This window comes from Tauraco erythrolophus, chromosome 1 (genome assembly GCF_009769465.1).
Source record: "Tauraco erythrolophus isolate bTauEry1 chromosome 1, bTauEry1.pri, whole genome shotgun sequence".
In the NCBI taxonomy this organism is placed as follows: domain Eukaryota; kingdom Metazoa; phylum Chordata; class Aves; order Musophagiformes; family Musophagidae; genus Tauraco; species Tauraco erythrolophus.
In genome coordinates, this window is record NC_141465.1 from 111,470,857 (window position 1) to 111,493,915 (window position 23,059).

A 23,059-nucleotide genomic window follows, 5' to 3' on the forward strand; every position below is an offset into this window, starting at 1 on the left:
CAAAAGGACTGATTTTATAAAGGAAAAACAGCCAACATTAGTTAATAACAACTTACAAAGCATTCCCACAATCAAACTGCTGTCACTGGGAAGAAAAAAATTACACAAACTCATCCTGAAGCACTTAAAAATACAGCCCTTCGCTGTAAGACGACATGAAGCTACTCAATACAGCAGCACAAACACAGTCAATTTAGTACAGCATTTATGTCGTTGAAGTTGCATATTATTAATTACTGAAGTAAAATTAATCATTGTCACTTCACTTAGAACACAATTAATCATTAAGTTCAAACAGTACACAAAACTGCCTTGAAAACTACTTTAATTCCAATATACTTAGGCATAAGCATTTTCACAGCTTTTAAGAAAATTGAAAGATCTCAGAAACGCCTATTAAAAATTTCAAAAGAAAATCTGGACTCTTATCTTCAGTTTTCATTAGATATCGCTAAGTGAAATTTACAGCCATTCAATGCTTAAAAACAGAAAACTGTCAATATTTTCGCAGTCTACTCACATTCACATTTGAACTATAGCACTTGTACCAAAAAGCTACTTCTATTCTCTTACCACTAACTGCTGCGTGTTGCTTCAGATACTCCCTTCTGACATTTATGTTCTTCACAAGGCACTGCCTAGCATGAGCTCTTCTCTCTTTCACCGGATCTTTTGCACACAGTGCACAAATAGCCATATATTCTAGTGGCAGCCGTAGTCTAGAAAGGCCTTTGTGAAGTTTCTGAGCAAATATTTGTCTCACTTGGTAACATTCATCCTAGTAAAAAAAAAAAAAAAGGTAACAGTAAACTTTAAACTTTTCTAAAAGTAATACAGACTGCAATAAAACATGAAAGCCAAGGTAAATACATCAAAACCAATTTCAGGTCACAGAAACACAGGAAATGTAAGAATGTTTTTTAATGCAAATTCAGAGCAATTAAATTGAATTAATCAACTGAAGCTTCCCTTAAGATCAAGAGAAGATTTAAGGTTCAAAAATATTTTAGCATAGTACTGAGGCATGAAGTTAATGAAATTATTTACAACAGGACCAATTGCTTTGTGGAGCCAAAGTCAAAGATCTGTACAGAAACAGTGTTTAGCCACCAGTAACTACTGTGTTGATTTTACTGCTGTGATTTCACAAATTCTCATCAAGCCATCAATATTAGAAACCAAATACAATTCAACAGAATGACCAGATAAGATAAGGTAAAATGCTGTAGAGAATATCAATCATTTCCATTATACTGTGGAAACCTATGAACTATGACTGACCACGGAAGAGAATAACCCATACGTAACAGTTACCAAAGAAAACAAAGTAAAATAATATGAAGGTGGCAAATATACTTCTGCAATTTATTAAGCAACGTATTTCCAGAAAAGATATGGACTTGAAAATTCTCTGTATGAAAATAACGTACATACTTTAAGACACCTTCCAATATACCACAAGCCATTTAGTAGCACAGGCCAAGAAAGGTTAACAGAAGCAGGTGCAGAAAACAGTTACGAGAAAACCTACAGAAAAGCACAAGGTGAACAAGGCCACCAAAACAGCTTGGCATATTTAACCTGCCAAAGAAAGGTCAAGAGGAAGTATTTGTTATCCTAAATATGAAGAAAAAACATGAACAAGAATAAACAGCTACTTTAATCAAATGACAGTTTTGAAACCAGAAGGAACTGAAAAGGGTTATCAGTTACCAGTCAACAGGAAGCGCAGAGACAAAACCCGGCCACTCGTAACATCGACTCTGTTAAATTCGCAAGTGGCATCAAAAGAGATCATGTATTAGATAAAACAAGCCTCCCTCTCCCTCCATCCAAAAATTAAATTCAGAAGAAATTAATCAAGCCCCATTTTCCCTTCTGTGCTTCAAGCCATAGTCTTCCTCTATGGACTGAAACCCTGACATGCCTCCTGTAGTCAAGAGTTGAAGCAAACCAAAACCGTAAACCCAAACTGTGAGACCTACTCAAGATCTATTGTCCCTTTATAGCGAATCTCCCCTCAGCAGAAGGCTAAGATATAGTCGTCTTCTCCTGCTCAGTATCACCGCAGTCTAAAGCCCTTGGAAAGCTTAGAAGAGACCTGTGCCTAGTCGGTACGTCAACGAGAAGCATGTCCTCCTTGACTCAGAGGACAAAGGAAGGTATAGTTCATCGTTACTGATGGTGTTGTGTCGCACAGATTGGAATGATTTTTATTTCTTTATCTTTTAATATTGAGAATAACCTTAAATTGAGCTCAGTTACACTAGTTCACTGAGAAGAAGGGAGACCAAACTCAACCAAGTTCTACATTTTATAGCATACCAATAAAACCATACAGTAGCTCAATTTTATGTATCTACTTCTCTGAATTGAACGTAAATTCATCAAAAGTTCACCATTTTAAAGTATTTTAAAAAAACAACTATTTGCAAAGCAGCATGTAACCCTCAGACACAACTCATTCTTGAAAACAGATGGAGGCTTGCTTAAACAATTAAAACACTGAGAATTGACAAAAGGAAATTGAAAAAGCTTTAAAATTTTTTTTAACAAATGAAACAGTCTAAAAGATTTTTTCTAAATACTATTAAAATTGCATTTTCAACAGCAAAGCTCATTAGATCTTAAATCTAGTCTTAAAGCCTGTTAAACATTGAAGTACTTAACACTATGCTCAATTATTTTCTACTCTATTTCAATAGGAAGCTCTGCTGACATCAAAATTTGTTCTGCAGATCAAAGAACTTAAATGCTGGCGAGCTTACAGGTTTAGCCAAAGACATACCTAATTCATTTTAAAATGACTAAAACTACTTGTATTTAATCATCACAAAGTCCCCGTTAACCAGTGCGACCTTAATACAGCAATTAGCAACAACACTTAAGTATGTATTCTGCATTCTAATCTTTTCATATCACAAAATGGCAGTGTCAGAGAAAAAAAAGAATAGCACAGAACCACAGCAGAACCTGTACAACCACTGCAGACCTTTAAAATTAAGCTCTTCCTTTGTTCAATCTGCTTCCTGATCTGTCCACTTAAAGAAAATTTGCTATAAATTAAATTAGGTAATACTAGAGTTGGCCTTGACGTCACTTGAACGTCCTAATTTGTGGCTAGACTTGGTAGTGTTAAGAATAAGTAAACTTTTAAAATAATCAGTGTCTACCATCAAGAAATATTCCATTCCAATACTAAACATTCTAAGCATAAACACATACGTATGTGCACATGCAAATATCTCAAAAACAAACACACAGATAGTTTTCATAGGAGATGAATACCATAGACTCACAAGTGCAAAAGTCACAAAACCATTACAGTTACTCTGCATCTGAGGATCTGAACTCAACAGCCTGGCAGAGAGAAAGGAAACTGGAAGATCTCAAGATCTAATAAAGTTATTCATAAACACTGAAAATCCATTAGGAGCTGCAGAGAAAAGTGAAAGCAGAATTCCTGTCATAGATTCATAGATTTCTAGGTTGGAAAAGACCTTAGAGATCATCGAGTCCAACCATCCCTAATCCCCATTAAACCATATCGCTAAGTAGATCATCCACCCTATTCTTAAACACATCCAGGGATGGGGACTCAACCACCTCCCTGGGCAGCCTATTCCAGTGGCTGACAACCCTTTCAGAGAAGAAATACTTCCTAACATCCAACCTGAATCTCCCCTGACTAAGCTTATACCCATTTCCTCTTGTTCCATCACCCAACACTAATGTTAAGAGCCCTTCCCCTACCTCCCCACCATCTTTTCTCAAGTATTTGTAGGCTGTAATCAGGTCTCCCCTCAGCCTCCTCTTCTCCAGGCTAAACAGCCCCAACTCCCTCAGCCGCTCCCCATAAGTTTTATTTTCCAGCCCCTTGACCAGTTTAGTCGCCCTTCTTTGGACTCGCTCCAGGAGCTCAATATCTCTCTTAAAGCGAGGGGCCCAAAACTGGACACAATATTCCAGGTGCGGCCTCACCAGTGCCGAGTACAGGGGCAGGATCACTTCCCTGTTCCTGCTGGTTACACTATTCTTGATACACGCCAGTATCCCATTGGCCTTTTTGGCCACCTGGGCACACTGCTGGCTCATATCAAGCCGGTAGTCAACCAACACCCCCAGGTCCTTCTCCGCCAGGCAGCTCTCCAGCCACTCTTCCCCGAGTCTATAGCGATGCTTGGGGTTTTTATACCCCAAGTGGAGGACTCTGCACTTGGCCTTATTAAAGCTCATGCCATTGGCCTCAGCCCAACGATCCAGTCTGTTCAAATCCCTCTGAAGGGCCTCCCTACCCTCAAGCAGATCGACACAGCCTCCCAGCTTGGTGTCGTCCGCAAATTTACTGAGGGTACATTCAATCCCCTCATCCAGGTCATTGATAAAGATGTTAAACAGAACTGGACCCAGCACTGAGCCCTGGGGAACCCCACTGGTGACCGGCCTCCAGCCGGATTTAGCCCCATTTACCACCACTCTTTGGGCCCGGCCATCCAGCCAGTTTTTAACCCAAAGGAGGGTGTGCCTATCCAGGCCAGCAGTTATCAGTTTCTCAACCAGAACACTATGAGAAACTGTATCAAAGGCTGTACTGAGGTCAAGGAAAACTACATCCACAGCCCTTTCCTCGTCAACCAGGCAGGTCACCCCATCATAGAAGGTGATCAGGTTTGATTGGCAAGACCTGCCTTTCATAAACCCATGTTCACTGGGCCTGATCACCCGGTTAACCTGTATGTGCTCATTAATAGCACTCAAGATAACCTGTTCCATGACTTTGCCCGTCACCGAGGTCAAACTGACAGGCCTGTAGTTCCCTGGATCCTCCTTCCGCCCTTTTTTGTAAATGGGGGTAACATCCGCCAGCCTCCAGTCCAGCGGAACTTCCCCAGTGAGCCAAGACTGCCCAAAGATAATGGACAGGGGTTTGGCAATGACATCCGCCAGCTCTCTCAGGACCCTCGGGTGAATACCATCAGGCCCCATAGACTTGTGGGCATCCAGCCGAAGGAGCAGATCCTTGACCCGTTCCTCTAACACAGAGCTTACAATCTAAATTTTAGCAAATAAGAAAGTCACCAAAGGCAACGAAATATCAGGAAGTGAGGAGGAAAAGTGACAAGAGATAGATACTACAGTGGAATAAATTCTCCTGGAAGCTATGTCAAGGCATATGGATATCCACAAGGAGGCGACTACAGACAGTCAACATGGCTTCATAAAAGACAAATCATGCTGGACTAATCTAGTAGCCTTTTACAATGGAGTGACTGCATAGGTGGATAAGGGAAGAGCAACTGATGTCATCTACCTGGAGTTCTCTAAGGCCTTTGAGACAGTCTCACACAACATTCTTGTCTCTAAATTGAAAAGATACAGGTTTCATAGATGGACTATTTGATGCTTAAGAAATTGGCTGGATGGCTGCATACACAGAATTGCAGTCAAAAACTCAAATGTTCAAATGGAGATCAGGAACAGTGGTGTCCCTCAGGGGTCAATACTGGAACCGGTATCGTTCGGTATCTTTGTTACTGGCACAGAGAGCAGGATTGAGTACACCCCTCAGCAAGTCTGTGGATGACACCAAGCTGGGTGGTGCAGTTGATACACTATAGCAAAGGGGACCTTGACAAGCTTGAGGAGTGGGTCCATGTGAGCCTCATGAATTCAACAAGCCCAAGTGCAAGGTCCTGCACCTGGCTCAAGACAATCCTCAGTATCAATACAGGCTGGAGGATGAAGGGATTGAGAGCAGTTTTGGTGAGAAGGACTTAGGGACACTGGTGGATGAAAAAATTGGACATGAGCCAGCAACGTGTACTCGCAGCCCAGAAAGCCAACTGTATCCTGGGCTGCATAAAAAGAAGCGTGGCCAGCAGGTCGAGGGAGTAGATTCTACCCTTCTACTCTCCTCTCATGAGACCTCACCTGGAGCACTGCGTTCAGCTCAAGGGTCCCCATTACAAGACAGACATGGAGCTGTTAGAGCAGGTCCAGAGAAGGGCCATGAAAAGGGTCAGAGGGCTGGGTCACCTCTCCTATAAGAAAAGGCTGAGAGAGTTGGGGTTGCTGAGCCTGGAGAAGAGAAGGCTCCAGGGAGACCTTATTGCAGCCTTTCAATATACGAAGGGAGCTTACAAGAAAGACTTTTTACCAGGGCCTGTACTGACAAGCACGAGAGGCAACAGTTTTAAACTGAAAGAGAGTAGGTTTAGATTAAACATAAGGAAGAAATATTAATTTTTTTATTCCCCCCCAATGAGAGTGGTAGGACACTGGAAGAGTTGCCCAGAGAAGTTGCAGATGCCCCATCACTGGAGGCACTCAATGAGTCAGGTTGGATGTGGCTTTGAGCAACCTGATCTAGTTGAAATATGTCCCTGCCCACAGCAGGGGGGTTCGAACTGGATGACCTTTAGAGGCTCTTTCCAACCCAAACTATTCTATGATTCTACAGTAAGATGTGATACTATCTTGTTTATATATGCTGATGACTATAATGTTCTTCTAATTTACATCTCATCTCTCAAAATTCCCTTTCAAAAATTGAGGAGAGGTAAGCATTAGACCCAAAGACAGGAAAAAAGGTGACAACACATCTGTTATCAGCATCGACAGTTAAGACTGATACAGCTGGAAAATAAGAATTGAAAGTGAGAGTGATGACATAGAGAGTGATGACAAGAGAGTCAAAACAATCAAGGTAAATTCTGATAGAAAAGAACTGCAAGATTAACGTTTGAAATAAACAAAAAATTGCCACAGGAAGGAAACGACTGAAGAAATGAACAGATTTTGATCACTGAGATCAGAAGAAAACGGAGCATGTAAACACTGTATTGGCAAGGCTAGTCTGGCATGACATCATCCAGCCAGAGTATTCTTTCCCGAACAGAGACAGATCTTATTTCTCATTACAGTAAATGGCTATTTTCCTCTTTACTAATTTTGTTCTTAATTGTAAAAATCTTTAAAACTTATTTTGACAGAAGACTAACATTTCTTCTAGGTTTTGGAATAGGAAGACTGAAAAGCATCTGTCCTCACTTTAGGTGTAAAGATCTTCAGTTATTACCACTGAATTTCTGCTGCATTTTTGGTAGATTTCATCTGCTTAAGTAGTTTAAAGTTTTGTTCCATTTCTCTTTTTTTTCATAGCATTTGGGAACTGAGTAAGGGCTCCTTTCCATAGGAACACAGCAGCTTAAAATCCACATAAATATTGTTAAAACAATAGACAAGCCTAATACAAACTATCTTACTCTGATACATGAATGAGTTTTCTAGCCTAACTTAAGAACTGAAAGATTCTCTATCTGAAAATAAACAATATCCACACAGGAGCTATATTTTGTATTTTCTAATAATTTTCTAATAATTTCAAATCTTCTGACATTTAAAACAGGTTGCAGCTTTTAAAGATTTAGCCAGTCACAGGAATTAAGATCTAGAATGGAACATCATTATTACTGAAGATAGCTTCTGAAATGGATTCCTTCCAGAGATTTCTTGACTTTTGTAAAGTCAGGAGAACACCAGCAGTTACACAAGTAACACCAGCCTGAGTGCCTCCATGAATGCCTTACTCTTGAGCTGGGAATCAATTTCTGTAGAATTTGCTAAGTCTACAAGACAGGAACACAGAGGATCTCTATATCTCTATATACAATTCAAAGTTACTTCCTTTCTGCTGCTTTGGGCTCACAGGCAGAAATTAGAGATGAAAATTACAGAATCATAGAATGGTTAGGGTTGAAAGGGACCTCAAAGATCATCTGGTTCCAACCCCCCTGCCATGGGCAGGGAAACCCTCCACTACATCAGGTTTCCCAAAGCCTCATCCAACTTGGCCTTGAACACTTCCCGGGATGGGGCATCCACAACTTCTCTGGGCAACCTGTTCCAGTGCCTCACCACCCTCAGAGTGAAAAATTTCTTCCTTATATCTAATCTAAATCTCCCCTCTTTCAGTTTAAAGCCATTACCCCTTGTCCTATCACTACACACGCTTGTAAAAAGTCCCTCTCCAACATCTGCTAAGAAATCTCTCCCTATCATTTAAAGAATGCCAAGTATCTTTGTAGACTTCTGTGTTCCAAATATATTCTACCCAAGCATCAAGAAACCAAGGTTATTGTTGTCACCACAGTCCAACCTACTTTATATCAACTTCCAATAATGTCATAATGCACCTGGGGTATTACTTTAAATCAATACTGAATTCCTTGGTTTATCAATGTCCTAACATTTCACCACTTTAAGTCAGCGTTCCTCCACTGTGCAGCCCAGTACTATAGATCTAATTCTCATCCAAAAATCACTTTCCAGGATTATGTAGTGTGAAAATAAGTTCAGCTTGCCAAGGCTGAACGTTTTGCATAAAATCAGATTAGCAGAAATATACACAACATACAAAACAACAAATATACATTTGCTGATAACCCACAAGTCCCACCTAATTTCCTTACATTTATGGCTAGTGCACACAGCTGGTACTGTTCCAAGGTGATGATTTCATGGTAACAAGGTTCTTGTGCCAACTTCACAATAGCATTCCCTGCAGCCAGCCTCAACCGAGACATATCAGGTTTACTGAAAAACAAGCACATGGATTATGAAAGTTAATTAGTAAAACATTATGTAATTATTTGACTTAATTAAAATCCCAATAAGTTTGCATTGCTGAAAAACAGGTACTTTAAAAAGAAGGAAAAGTTTCCATGGACCTTGCTGCCCCCACCCTCCTAAATCAACAGCAGAAATAACTTCAAACCAAAAGTAGTTTCCATGACACCGCATTTTACAGTCTATTACCACATACCTATCATCTCGCCCCAACTTCAAAATGAAAATATTCCTTGGAACTTCCTAAAAGTTCCATGTGGGCGTGAAACAGTTTTACCCATGCACTGGACCAGCACAGTCCAAACTGCCCCTCAAAGACCTCATTTAGCCTGTAAGATGCTTTTGTTTAGTGTGCTGGTTTTCCTTCAGCAGGGTGGCTCCTGCCAAAGGAAGGACTCATTTCTAGTCCTCAAAGTTGCCAAACTTTTTCTAGCAATGATAGCTCAAAATCCATGCTGCAAGCCAACATAAGTTGAGATTAATTAGCTATTATGATAGGTGACTAAGGGAATTGTATTTTCAAGACAACAGCAAAAAGGATTTAGCAAATGAAAAAAATTTCAACATGCTGAAAGTATTGCTACTTGACTTGCACACCCAAATTGCACTCCCACCTAGTAAAACGCTCCAACCATTTGCTAATTTTCCTATCAAAAGATGAATGAGTTTTTCTGTAACCTGCAACCATATTTACAAAGGTTACCAGAACATCAAAAGCATCTTCACGTGAGCTTTGCAAACTGATATCCACTTAATGTGCGCATTAATAAACTTAGTTCAGTTTGCACCGTTCTTACAAAACTTATTTCAGTGAAGTATGTTACTTCTGCCTTTCTTCCAATCAAACACAAAAGAATTCAGAAGTTTTACGCATCTCACTTAAAACTAATGAATTCTATTCAGAAGCAGCAAGTACAGCTTTTTCCTTTGATAACTTGCAGCAGGAATCAAGTCGTATTCTTATTTAGAAATAATCATTAATTTAAGCAGGACAGATATTGTTTAACTTCTTAATCATTTGCTCTTTATCCTTAGGAAGAACAAACACCGTAGTCTTAAATCCATTATCATGAAAACTGCATAAAGCATTTAAAGAATGAGATAAAAGGCCATTACTAAGCACAGAGTGCATGATAAAAATACCTACTAAAGAGCTTAAACCTTAAAATTTATCTAATCATGTTTTATACACACCTCAGTGTTTTATGGAAACCACATTTAAAAAAACGTGAATAGATCAGGAGCAACCAATTGACAGGACAAAAGCTGCACTAACTTTCAAACAAGGCATGAAGATTAACATGGTAACATCTAGTTCTTAAACGCTAAATTTCACTTTAAATTGCATCTACTGTGATAAGTGAACCCAATAGAGATTCAATTTTTGCACTTCAGTAACAACTGAGGAATAATGACAAGTACAAAGTGATTGAGCCAAAGGAAAGGATAAAATTAAGAACTTTCAATCCTCCTCAGCTTTAGTAGTGATAACATTTAATTCTGAAAATTGAATCAGAGATATTGCACATAGAAGTTTGCCAAATCTTTACAGAGTGTATGTATCACAAAAATACCCACAAGCATGTGTGGATACTGTGGGAAGGAAGAGTACAGTGTCAGTTGTGAATAACATTCTTACATTTGAAGATGAAAATCAGATCTGGTTTATTCCCCAGAAGGATTACCTTGGAAGAAAACTCCTAACTGAGGATTTATTTTTGATCAAGTTGCTATAGCCAAAAGCTTTCTTATCTGAATTATCCCAAAACACACAATTATTAAGGGCTGAAATAACAGCTTTTGTATGATATAATCATAGGTTTTGATTACTTCTAGTAATTTTGAAAATTAGTACCAAGGATGCCCTTGTCCTCTTAAAATGCTCTCTAAGAGATACAAGAGGGACCCGGACGTTTGTTTTCTGAAGTGCTATTACTATTGCTGAAGACTAGATGTTTGAAATGAGAACAAAAGTGCAACTGCATGGAAAGATGTTATCAAGTGCAAGACACAGTCTTCAGTCAGGTGGTGGGCTACAAAAAGATAACCCGAATAAACACATCTTGAAAACGTATCTGGTGCATAATCATCTTCTCTCACTTTACAAACTACCAGTAAATATTTTTTCTTCTACTCCAGAGGATAAACGTCAGTGTCCCATTTTCTAAGCATTTTCCATGTTCCATGGAGTAAAAAGCGTCTTTTGAATACAACCTCTGAAAACGTTGTGTATTAGATGGTGCAGCGAATTATCCATAGCACAGAACTATGAAGTTCTAAACTCCAAAGTTTTTAAGCCATTTTTCTCTTGGTAAGCTTCGGTTTAAGGAAAATGCAGATAGCATTTCAGAAAGAAAATCTTTTTTTGATATATAATATCAATACTTTTAGCAAGAGCTAGTGCCATTTGGCACTGAAATACTCTTATTTTACACTTAGCATAGATTAAAATTAAAATCCTATTAGAAAGACATAACAGCTAAGATTCAACTTAGCTGTTTTACCTAAGCACAAATAGAAAATTAGTATAGTCTTGAATTTTAGATTTGTAGGACTGTTTTTGATTTACAAAATGACAAATAAAAGACCTGGAAAGGATGGTTGAGATATTGTTTATTGACAAAATTCAGTATTAAAAAAATCAAACACTAGTGAATTTAACCTACATGTGCTAACACGCCAAAGTAATCAGTTGTTGTCTTAAAAGCAATTCAACAAAGTCATCAATCCTACTACTTCAAGTGAGAAGTAGTAGGAAAAGAGAAAAGTTCTCTCTCAAAGAGAACTTTGAGAATCCTTTTCAAAATGAGAAGGATGAATAAGAGTAGGGACTAGTTTATTTATTTTCCAAGTGGGACCTTGCCTTCACCTGATACTCCAGGCTGAACCATGTTTTGAAATTTAAAAAATCCTATTTCCTTACACTGTCACTGAAAAGTATAGTTAAGTAGACTTAAAAAGGCATGGGGACAGAATCATTTTTATGGCTGATGAGGTTAATAACACCAACACGATTAAAACATCAGGTCAAACGTCTCCTGAACCCTGCCACTTTTAGTTAATTAAATTATCTTCAGGAAATTTTACATGGCTTAAAAGACAAATGCAAGCCACGAACCCAAAAAATGACTCTACTAGGAATGACATTAGATCAAGTACAGTTTAAAAGATTACGTTCTGTACTGAACAACTTCACGCTTCCAAAGCCCACTCCAATTTGGAAGGAGCAGTGTCATATTTGCACAGCAGGGACAAAGCAAGCACTGCCAGAAAGAAGATATCCTCATTCTCAAAGGGTGAAGAATAAAGGTCAGGAAGTGTCAGCGAGATGCCAACAAGCTCCATGTGGAACTAATGAACCTGAAACAACCTCTCCTCAACTTCAGGTTTTGAAAGTAACTTGTTAGCGTAGGAGGTATAGTTCTCACAGAGACAAAACACAATACTGGGAATCACAGGATAGCTAAAACTGGAAGATACCTCTGGATGTCATCTAGCCCAATCCCTCTGCTTAAGCAGGGTCACCTACAGCAGGCTGCCCAGTACAGTGTCCACATGGCTTTTTAATATCTACAAGGACGGAAACTCCACCACCTCTGTGGACAACCTGTGCCAGTGCTCAGTCACCCTCACAGCAAAAAAGTGTTTCCTTGTTTTCAGACAGAACTTCTTGTATTTCACTACGTACCCATTGCCTCTGGTCCTGCCACTGCACACCACTAAGAGGAGCCTGACTCCACCTTCTTTAAAACCTCCCTTCAAGTACTTGCATACATTGATAAGATCCCCCTGAGCCTTCTCCTCTCTAGGCTAAACAGTCCCAGCTCTCCCAGCCTTTCCTCATCTGTCAGAAGCTTCAATCCCTTCAGCATCTTCCAGTAGCTCCACCTCTCTCTTGTACTGGTGAGCCCAGGTGTTCCATCACCTTTCTCCGGGATCGAGGCAAGGCCAACTGGCCTGTAGCTAGCTAGTTCTCCAAGTCCTCTTTCTTATCCTTTTTGAAGACAGGAGAGACACTTGCTTTTCTCCAGTCTTCAGGCACTTCTACTAATCACCAGTTATTCAAAAAGCATCAAGAGTGGCTTCACAATGACATCTGCCAGCTCCTACAACACTCATGGGGATATCCTATCAAGGACCATGGACTTATGCATGTCCAGTTTGCTTAAGTATTCTCTAATTTAATCTTTTTCCCCAAAGGGTATGTCTTCCTTGCTCCAGACTTTCCCCTGGTCTCCAGGGCCTGAGATTACACAGAATGTTAGGGATTGGAAGGGACCTCAAAGGATCATCTAGTCCAATCCCCCTGCCAGAGCAGGACCACCTAGATCAGATCATACAAGAACGCGTCCAGGCGGGTTTTGAACATCTCCAGAGAAGGAGACTCCACAACCTCTCTGGGCAGCCTGTTCCAGTGTTCTGTTACCCTTACTGGGAAGAAATTCTTCCTCATGTTTAAGTGGAACCTCCTGTGTTCCAGCTTATATCCATTTCCCCTTGTCCTGTCATTGGATGCCAGTGAGAGGAGCCTGGCTCCATCCTCATGACAGTCACCCTTTACATATTTATAAACATTAATGAGGTCCCCCCTCAGTCTCCTCTTCTCCAAGCTAAAGAGACCCAGCTCCCTCAGCCTTTCCTCATAAGGGAGATGCTCCACTCCCTTCATCATCTTTGTGGCCCTGCGCTGGACTCTGTCAAGCAGTTCCCTGTCCTTCTTGAACTGAGGGGCCCAGAACTGGACACAATATTCCAGATGCGGCCTCACCAGGGTGGAGTAGAGGGGGAGGAGAACCTCTCTCGACCTACTAACCACACCCCTTCTCATACACCCCAGGATGCCATTGGCCTTCTTGGCCACAAGGGCACATTGCTGACTCCTGGTCAACCTGCTGTCCACCAGGAACCCCAGGTCCCTTTTCCCTGTGCTGTTCCCCAACAGTTCAGTCCCCAACTTGTACTGGTACATGGGGTTGTTCTTACCCAGATGAAAAACTCTACACTTGTCCTTGTTGTATTTCATTAAATTTCTTCCCGCCCAATTCTCCAGCCTGACCAGGTCTCTCTGAATGGCAGCACAGCCTTCAGGTGTGTCAGCCACTCCTCCCAGTTTAGTGTCATCAGCAAACTTGCACTCTATTCCCTCATCCAAATCATCGATGAATATGTTGAACAATACAGGTCCCAGTACCAACCCTTGAGGGACTCCACTGGATACAGGCCTCCAACTAGACTCTGTCCCATTGACCACTACTCTCTGGCTTCTATCCTTCAGCCAGTTCACAATCCACCTCACTATCCGATCATCCAGACCACACTTCCTCATTTTAGCTGTGAGAATGCCGTGGGAGACTGTGTCAAATGCTTTACTGAAGTCAAGATAAACCACATCCACTGCTCTACCATCATCCACCCACTGGGTGATGTCCTCATAAAAGGCTATCAGGTTTGTCAAGCACGACTTCCCCTTAGTGAAGCCATGTTGACTGCCCTTAATGACCCTCTTATCCTTGATATGCCTAGAGACAGCACCAAGGATAAGTTGTTCCATTATCTTTCCAGGGATGGAGGTGAGGCTGACCGCTCTATAGTTACCTGGGTCTTCCCCTTCTTGCCCTTTTTGAAGACCGGAGTGACATTTGCTTTCCTCCAGTCCTCAGGCACCTCTCCCGTTCCCCACGATTTAGCAAAGATGATGGCGAGTGGCCTGGCAATGACATCTGCCAGCTCCCTCAGCACCCACAGGTGCATCCCATCAGGACCCATGGACTTATGGATGGCCAGGTTGCTTAACTGGTCCCTAACCAAGTCCTCATCAAACAGGGTAGACTCCTCCTCTATCCTGACTTCCTCAGGAGCCTCAGGGTTCCGGGGCTCATCAGGATAGCCTCCAGCAGTATAGACTGAGGCAAAGAAGGCATTCAGTAACTGCCTTCTTCTTATCCTCTGCCACCAGGGAACCCTCCTCATTCACCAGTGGGCCTACATTGCCTCTAGTGTTACTTTTATCTGCAATGTATTTGAAGAAGCCCTTTCTGTTGTCCTTGACCTTTCTTGCAAGGTTTAATTCCAAGGAGGTCTTAGCTTTCCTAGTTGCCTCCCTACATCCTCTGACAGCAGACCTATATTCCTCCCAAGTGGCCTGCCCCTCCTTCCATGATCTGTACACTCTCTTTTTCAACTTGAGTTTGCCCAACAGTTCCCCATTTAACCATGCAGGTCTCTTGGTGCCCTTTCTTGACTTCCTGAAGGCCAGTCTTGCTAGTAAAGACCAAGGTGAAGAAAGCATTCAGCAGCTCAACCTTTTCCATGTTCTGTGTCACCAGAGCTCCTACCTCATTCAGCAGCAGATGCACATTTTCTCTGGTCTTCCTTTTGTCACCTATTTACTTAAAGAAGTTCTTCTAATTGCCTTTGTCATCTTTCACTGGGTTCAATTCCAGCTGGGTTTTGGCTTTCCTAACTGTGTCTCAGATGGTGTTCTCTGTATTCCTGCCAGGTTACCTGTCCCTACTTCCACGTTCTGTATACCTCACAGAACCACTGAATAGTTTGGGTTGGAAGGGACCTTTTAAAGGTCATCTAGTTCAATCCCTCTGTAGTAAGCAGGGACATCTTCCACTAGATCAGGTTGCTCAGAGCCCCGTCCAAGGTGACCAGGGATGAGACATTACCACCTCTCTGGGCAAACTCCACCAGTGTTTCATCATGCTCGCTGCAAAAAATTTTTCCTTATAGCTAATCTGAATCTACTGTCTTTGAGTTTAAAACTACTGCCCCTTGTCCTATTGTAACAGGCCCGACTACAAAGTCCCTCCCCATCTTTCTTGTAGGCCCTCTTTAAGCACTGAAAGCATGCAATAAAGTCTCCCTGGAGCCTTCTCTTCTCCAGGCTCAACAACCCCAACTCTCTCAGCCTTTCCTCATAGAAGAGGTGCTCCAGCCCTCTGACCATCTTCATGGCCCTCCTCTGGACCTGCTCCAACAGCTCCATGTCTGTCTTGTACTGAGGACTCCAGAGCTGGACACAGTACTCCAGGTCTCATGAGAGCAGAATAGAGGGGGAGAATCACCTCCCTCAACCTGCTAGCCACGTTTCTTTTTATGCAGTCCAGCATACTGTTGGCTTTCTGGTCTGTAAGTGCACATTATCAGCTCATGTCCAATTTTTTCATTCACCAGTGTCCCCAAGTCCTTCTCCACAGGGCTGTTCTCAATTTCTCTTTTTGTGTTTGAGTTTTGCCAGGAGCTCCTTGCTCATCCATGCAGGCTTGCTGAAATATTTGCCTGACCTTCTGCTTTGACCACTCCTGAGCTTAGAGGAGATGACGCTTGAATACTAGCTAACTAGCTTTCTTGGGTCCCTCTTCCCTCCAGGACCTTATCCAATAGGACTTTACTAAGCAGATGCTTGAAGAGGCCCAAGTACATTCTCCTGAAATCCAGCACCGTGATCTTGCTTTTTGTCTTCCTTGCTGCCCTCAGGATTTTGAACTCCACCATCTTATGGTCATTACAGCCAAGGCCGCTTTCAACCTTCAGACCCCCAAGTCTCTCCTTGTTGCAGAGTATGAGGTCCAGTAGAGCACCTCTTCTCATTGACTCCTTGTGCTGGATTGATGGGAGGGGCTGTGGAAAACTGCTCCTGTAGTAGCTGTGAAAAGCTTAAGGTGCTGAGTTCAGGTGATGGGGTTTGGTAGCACGGGCGGGGTTGGGGACATGGCCCCTGTAAGTAGCTATGAAAAGAAAGCTTAATGTGCTGGCTTTACATGATGGGGTTTGGCAGCACAGGAGGGGTTGTGGAAATGGCCCCTGTCCGTAGCTGTGAAAAGCTTCCTGGCTCCAAAACTGGTGGGATCAGCCTCTGGCCAGCTCAGACCTCCCCATCCCCTCAGGCCAGGGCTGAGCCAATAAGTGCCTCTGCCAATGCACTGTTTAAGATGGGGACAAAGGAGCCCACAGGGAGGCTGGACCTACACTGAAGAGAGTAGGGAGGTGGGGGACTGGCCCCCAGGCCTCCCGGGCAGGCGGCTGCCCATGCTGGGCCACCGCTACCCGCCTGGAGATGGCTGCAGCGGTGCGGCTTGGAGAGCTCTGAAGCACCTCGCTTTGGGGAACCTGCTGGGAGGAGTTCACCTTGCCAGGACTCAGGTTCATTGAGAGGACTGAGACCTGAGAGAAACAGCCATGCAGACGCCAAGGACAGTGACGATGGAACAGGAGGAGGTGTGCCAGAGCTGAGATTCCCCTGTGTGAGAACCTGTGGTGAGATGGCAGAAGCCGCCCTGTCGCCCGTGGAGATTAACGGTGGAGCAGACACCCACCCGCAGCTCTTGAAGAAGCCCACACTGGAGCAGAGATGCCTGTGCCTGAAGGAAGTCGTAGAGAATGGTCTTCATGAGCTGCTGAAGGCTGACGATGAGGCCGGGGGGCATGTCCCATGGTGGAGCAGATGGCAGTTCCCTAAGAAGCTGTGGACTCTGTGGGGAAGAAGCCTGTGCTGGAGCAATCTGATGGGTAAGGTTTGCATCCTGCAGCAAGGACTCATGCTGGAGAAGTCTGTGGACTGTCCTGTGAGGAGGTGATCCACTGGAGCAGGGGAAAAGAGTGTAAGGAGTCCTCCTGCTTTAAGAAAGGAGCAGCAGAAACAACGTGTGATGAACTGACCTGCAACCCACCCATACCCTGCCCCCCTGCACCACTGGGGGAGGGGGTAGAGCTGGGAAGAAGGGAGGGGTGGGGGAAGGTGTTTTTGAGATCTGTCTTCCTTTCTTGTTATCCTTTCTGAATGAGCTGTTAACGAATTACACTGATTTGTCCCCAAGCTGTGTTTTGCCCTGGGCCATGGTTGGTGGGTGATCCCTCCCTGTTCTTATCCCGACCCTCAGGCCTTTGTTACATTTTCCTCCCCTCCACCTCACTGAGGGAGAGGAGTGAACGAGCGACCTCCTGGTGACTGAGCTGCTGCTGGGCTCAACCACAACAGTCCTCTATCACTTATTCAAGAAGTTGTCTTTGATGCTCTCCAGGAAGCACCTGGATTGTTTACGCGCTACTGGGTTGCTCCTCCAGTGGCTGAAATCCCCCATGAGGGTCAAGGCCTGCAAACATGGAGCTGTTTCCAGCTGTTTATGGAGGGCCTCATCCGCTTCTTCTTGCTGGTGAGGGGGCCGACAGCAGACGCTCACTATGGCGTCACCCACACCAGTCTGCTCTTCAGTCCTAACCCATAAGCTCTCAGTTGGCTCATCATCCATCCCCAGGCAGAGCTTCACGATCTGAGGCTGAAGGGCTGCTTTTAACACAGAGCAACCTCACATGTCACATGTCTTCCCCAACACAAGAAGGATATGGAGCTGCTGGAGCAGGTCCAGAGGAGGGCCACAAAGATGATCCGAGGGCTGCAGCACTTCTCCTATGAAGACAGGCTGAGACAGTTGGGGCTGTTCAGCCTGGAGAAGAGAAGGCTCCAGGGTGATCTTATTGCAGCCTTCCAGTACTTAAAGGGCACCTACAGGAAAGCTGGAGAGGGACTTTTTACAAGAGCGTGTAGTGATAGGACAAGGGGCAATGGATTTAAACTGAAAGAGGGGAGATTTCGATTAGATATAAGGAAGATATTTTTCACTCTGAGGGTGGTGAGGCACTGGAACAGGTTGCCCAGAGAAGTTGTAGATGCCCCATCCCTGGAAGTGTTCAAGGCCAGGTTGGATGAGGCTTTGGGAAACCTGGTGTAGTGGAGGGTTCCCCTGCCCATGGCAGGAGGGTTGGAACTAGATGATCTTTCAGGTCCCTTCCAACCCTAACCATTCTATGATTCTATGTCATTGCAGCGTTCTCCCTCCCCTAGAAGTATCCTCAGCCCTCCATTAACTTTAATAATGGAGAAACAACCACATCATTATATATCGTTTCTATTATTATTTACAGTTTTGAGTACAAAAAAAGGAGTGGGAAAATTAAATTTTTAAAACATGCACAGTAAGAAATGATTACTCTGAGCATGAAAACACATGGGACCCACAGAACTGATCTATTCACAAACTACTGCATAAGCCAATAATATGCTCTGAGCAGTTATGCCGAAAAGCTAAATTACTGCCACTTAACTCCCCAGTATCCACCACGAATGGTCATATTACAGAATATAACACCACATTTACAACTATAAAACAATTCTTTACAAGGAGCTTTAAGAAAGACTACACAGTTGCTACAAAGAAAACACACTAGACAACTCTCAGGTTTGCAACTTTGCACACACAACATAGGTTCTATCTGCACAATGACTGTATAACATTAAACTCTACCCAAAAATTAAAACCCTTTTACTTATACTGGTACTATCCACCCCTGCCCTTAACGTCTTTTGTAGACATAAATTTCCAATGTTTGGCAAACAATAGTAGCTGACAACTTGTCACTTCTACTACCAAAGAGGATTAAGAAGATACCCAGAAAAACAAATAAATTGTCTAACAATCACCTAAAAGATAAATTATTTATTCAGACTTAATCCTCTTTACACATTTCCCTCTTCCTTTCACTTTTAGAGGCCTCAAGGAATTAAAGTCTACCTTCAAGCAGAAGTGCCTCATGTACTAGCTATTCCCACCTGGTTTACTGCAACATGCTAGTATTTTTTATTAGAAAGCCTGTCCATTGGCCTTTGGCATACTCAACAATCGGTACATCAGGAAGAGCAAGTTGCATAAAAAATAAAAACAAATTTTCAATGGGAAAGAAGAAATTACACAGTTTATTCTTGCAATATGAGTAACGGCCCTTTGAAGAAAGGGATATAACAGAAGATGATAAAAACATTAAAAAACAGCTATATCTACAGTGTTAAAAATATCTGACTCAGCAAATTTATGCAGGAATCCAGCCACGCCTACCGTTAGTTCTTAAAAAAAAAAAAGAAGTATAAACAGTTAAGCAGTCTAACAGAATAGTGTAAGTACTACTTTGACAAACTCTCCCCACCGCGTCACAACATTGAAAAACATTACCATCTGTTACATACCTAATTTTCCCCTGCTCTGTTAAATCTCCATCACTGTGTAATATTGTTGTTAGCAACCTCAGAGTAGAAGTTCCTGACTTGCTGTGATTGTTCTTCATTCCTAGCAACCATCGAACCATCATCTTGATGGCCTGAATCTGAAAAAAAAAAGATATGCCAAAGCCAAATGACACCACGAGCCTCATTCTTTAAATAAACTTTATCTTCATTTCATCACACTGTATTTTCCACGTGTTTTGCTGCTACAAACATAAGCCTGTCGAAACTGAAAAATATAATTTAAATACTGAAAGATAAATAGATGCACTCTCACTAGACGGCAACTTTTCAGTGAAAGTCTCAAGCATTTATCAGCACAAATAAAAGTCAGACATCCTTGGGGGAAAAAAAAAAAGAAAAAACCAAAACACCAAATTCTGAAGTTCAATATACAAAACCTAAAAGCTTTGGAAACACTAAGGTATGGTGGAAAAGCAGCTAGCACTTTTTGTACATAGTAACATTAAATTTTCTCCTTAATGGAAAAGGCAGTTCTAATAACTTTAATATAAACATTCACAACATCACTGAATGAAGTTCATCATACAGTTGATTGATTCCGTGCAACAAACTGATTACAATGGTCCCTTCAGAGATAAGTTCTAGAACTGTCATCTATACGTGAGTTGATTTTTTAGCACTGTAGCCCATTTACTCCACACATAGAATTCTAGTTCTGTTGGATAACATCAGCAAGAGGTAGAATGTCTGCCACTCAAGAACTCAAAATGCAAATGGAGTTTGTGGAACAAAAATGAAACTGTCTTGCCCTAGCTTTCAAAGGGTCTTCCACTGACATAGCTATAACTATCCACCAGATTTTAATAGCAATAAAAATATAATAATAGCAGCAGATCTTTTTACAGCTTACCAATTCCGTTTCTTTGGGTCCTAACCAGCACCTGTACCCTTAGTGTCTCTGGGAGGACAGAAACATGCTAGCTCTATTTGGTCTTCAAGTAAATGACGTATTCAGCCAGGGAACAGCCACATGCTAACTTGTGCCTCTATATCAGCTCCTGAGCAATTTCAATTTTAACCCTTGCTTCTCTATTCACCTTCCACAACTCCCTTCCCTCAATTTTACTGTTCAAAGCTACGCTAGTTTTCCTTCCATGTAGCAAGTCCTAACCTCAGCTCCTTCAGAATTTTCCTCTGACCCCAGTATGTCCCCTGTTTCTTTGCTGGTGTTAATGATGTTGTGACAACATTCCAGCAACCCTTCAGAATTAAGCATTCCTATGAAATTAGTACAGGGCATAAGTTTCCCCCCAGTCACTGCTTCTGGCTACCTGAAGACTTAAACATATGAGTTCACACTGCCCTCATGTTTTAATTTTTTTCTTTGCAGCCAAATAGGTAAACTATCAAAGGATAATTCCAGTTGGAAAGAATCTCAAGAGGTCTCCAGTCCAATCTCCTGCTCAAAGGAAGGTCAGCTTCATCAACATTATGAGAACAGCTAGCTCAGGTTTCTACTACTTGAGTTTTCAGAGCCACAAATGCTGTAGGAATATCACAGAACATACAGACAATGTGCAGTAGAGAAAAGTGAAGCAATGTCCACTTCATATTCCAATTCATATTTAATACTACACTGAAACATTTCTCTGCAGACATAATTTCATTTAAGTTTTAGCACTGAAAACAAAGGCCGATGTAACAGTCTACAAGGGAACCTACAGGAAGGCTGGGGAGGGACTTTTTACAAGAGTGTCCACTGATAGGACAAGGGGAAATGGGTTTAAGTTGAAGGAGAACAGATTTAGATTAGATCTTAGGAAGAAATTATTCAGTACGAGGGTGGTAAGACTTTGGAATAAATTGCCCAGAGAGGTTGTGGATGCCCCCTCCCTGGAGGTGTTCAAGGCCAAGTAGGACGGAGCCTTGAGTAGCTTGATCTAGTTGAGAGGCGTCCCTGCCCGTGACAGGGAGGTTGGATTAGATGATCTCTGAGGTCCCTTCCAGCCTAAGCCGTTCTATGATTCTATGATATGTTAGGGCGGAAGATACTATAACCTGTTTTTACTTGCCAATAAATGCTTCTTACAGCTTTCAGGCTTGGCTTCAACTTTAAGTTGCCTTAAGTTTTCTATAAGCCAGTTGATAATTTTTATCAACACCAAAACACATTTTCAAGAGATATTACAGCTTCATGAATCGCTAAAAAAATTAAGAAAATCAATTAATATTTACTACTTCAAGTCACATGTATAATCACCAAAGTGAAATCATGTCTATTTTAAACTAGCAGTTCATGAAATCAAAACAAATACACATTCTTTAAACAGTTTTTGGAGTGTATTGTGTAACTACGGAATGGCACAAATACAAAAAATATCCTTGCTGTAGTCAAATGAATAAAAAGCTAACGAATCAGCTCCAAACACAACTGAGCATTTCCAGTAATGAGTTCTGTACCAGGCTGGAAATCAAAGTACTTATTAAACCAGCAGAGAAGGAGGTATTATGCTACAAAGAGTTTAACAACAACTTCTTAAAACCATTAGAGCAACTTTATTCAAAAGGCATTGGAAATTAAATGACTGCTATAATTAACTTAGAAACAGCATGCTATAAAGTACATGCAGCTTTCTAATTCTGAAAGAAACTGTGAAAGCATAATCTAGCCCTGTGTTCTGAAGAAAGGGCATTTAAAAACAAATACAGACATAGGAGGTATTTTCCACTGTATAAATCTATTTCTGATTGAGTGACAAATTGAGTGAGAACATCTATTATCAAGCCCAGAAATCATAATAATAAGCTTACTCCAAAAAAAGAACAAGTTTGAGATTACTTTTCTAAGCTAAAAAAAAACCCAAAAAAACACAACAACAAAAATCCCACCGTTTTAAAGTGATTCTCTTTTTTTAAAACTAGGTTTTTCTCCAATACACACTGTATACAGAGAAAAGCAATCTAAAACATTTATTCATTTGAGGAAACTGACAAATCCAAGAACAATTTTTTCTTTATTACAAAACAGCACTGAAAGTTCCTTGGAATGTCCTAAAAATTCAAGAGAAAGAAGGTAGACCAGACAAAGTCTCTATGGTATTTACCTCCTATGTTCAACAGGAGGGGAAAAAAGTAATTTTACTTTAACTGTGATAATATGTGGAATACTTAAGTGTTGCACACCAAATCTCAGCCTATAATAAGCTATAATAAAAATTTAATAAAGTGTATATGTAAATTTATCTACAAAACTAAAAGCAAAAAAAAGGTTCCCCAAAGCAAATTATTTTCTCTGGCAATCCAAAACTGTGTATTCTGGCAAAATCCTCAGTTTTAAAATAGTAACGTTTTTCTGCCTTTAGAAAGGTGACAAAGAAACACAGAAAAGCATTTGAAAGCTTTAGG

General features: G+C 41.6%; 1 protein-coding gene across 3 annotated transcripts in view; it reads right to left on the reverse strand.

The window, feature by feature from the left end:
- PDS5B (PDS5 cohesin associated factor B) overlaps positions 1 to 23,059 on the reverse strand; it is a 98,976-nt gene that overhangs the window by 19,319 nt on the left and 56,598 nt on the right. For all 3 annotated transcript variants that reach the window (XM_086620989.1, XM_086620996.1, XM_086620983.1), the window contains exons 22-24: positions 19,655 to 19,791; positions 8,472 to 8,595; positions 574 to 778 (exon numbers count right to left, since the gene is read on the reverse strand). In XM_086620989.1, coding sequence (XP_086477115.1) covers positions 574 to 778; positions 8,472 to 8,595; positions 19,655 to 19,791 — 466 coding nt within the window. The remainder of the gene's footprint in view (positions 1 to 573; positions 779 to 8,471; positions 8,596 to 19,654; positions 19,792 to 23,059) is intronic.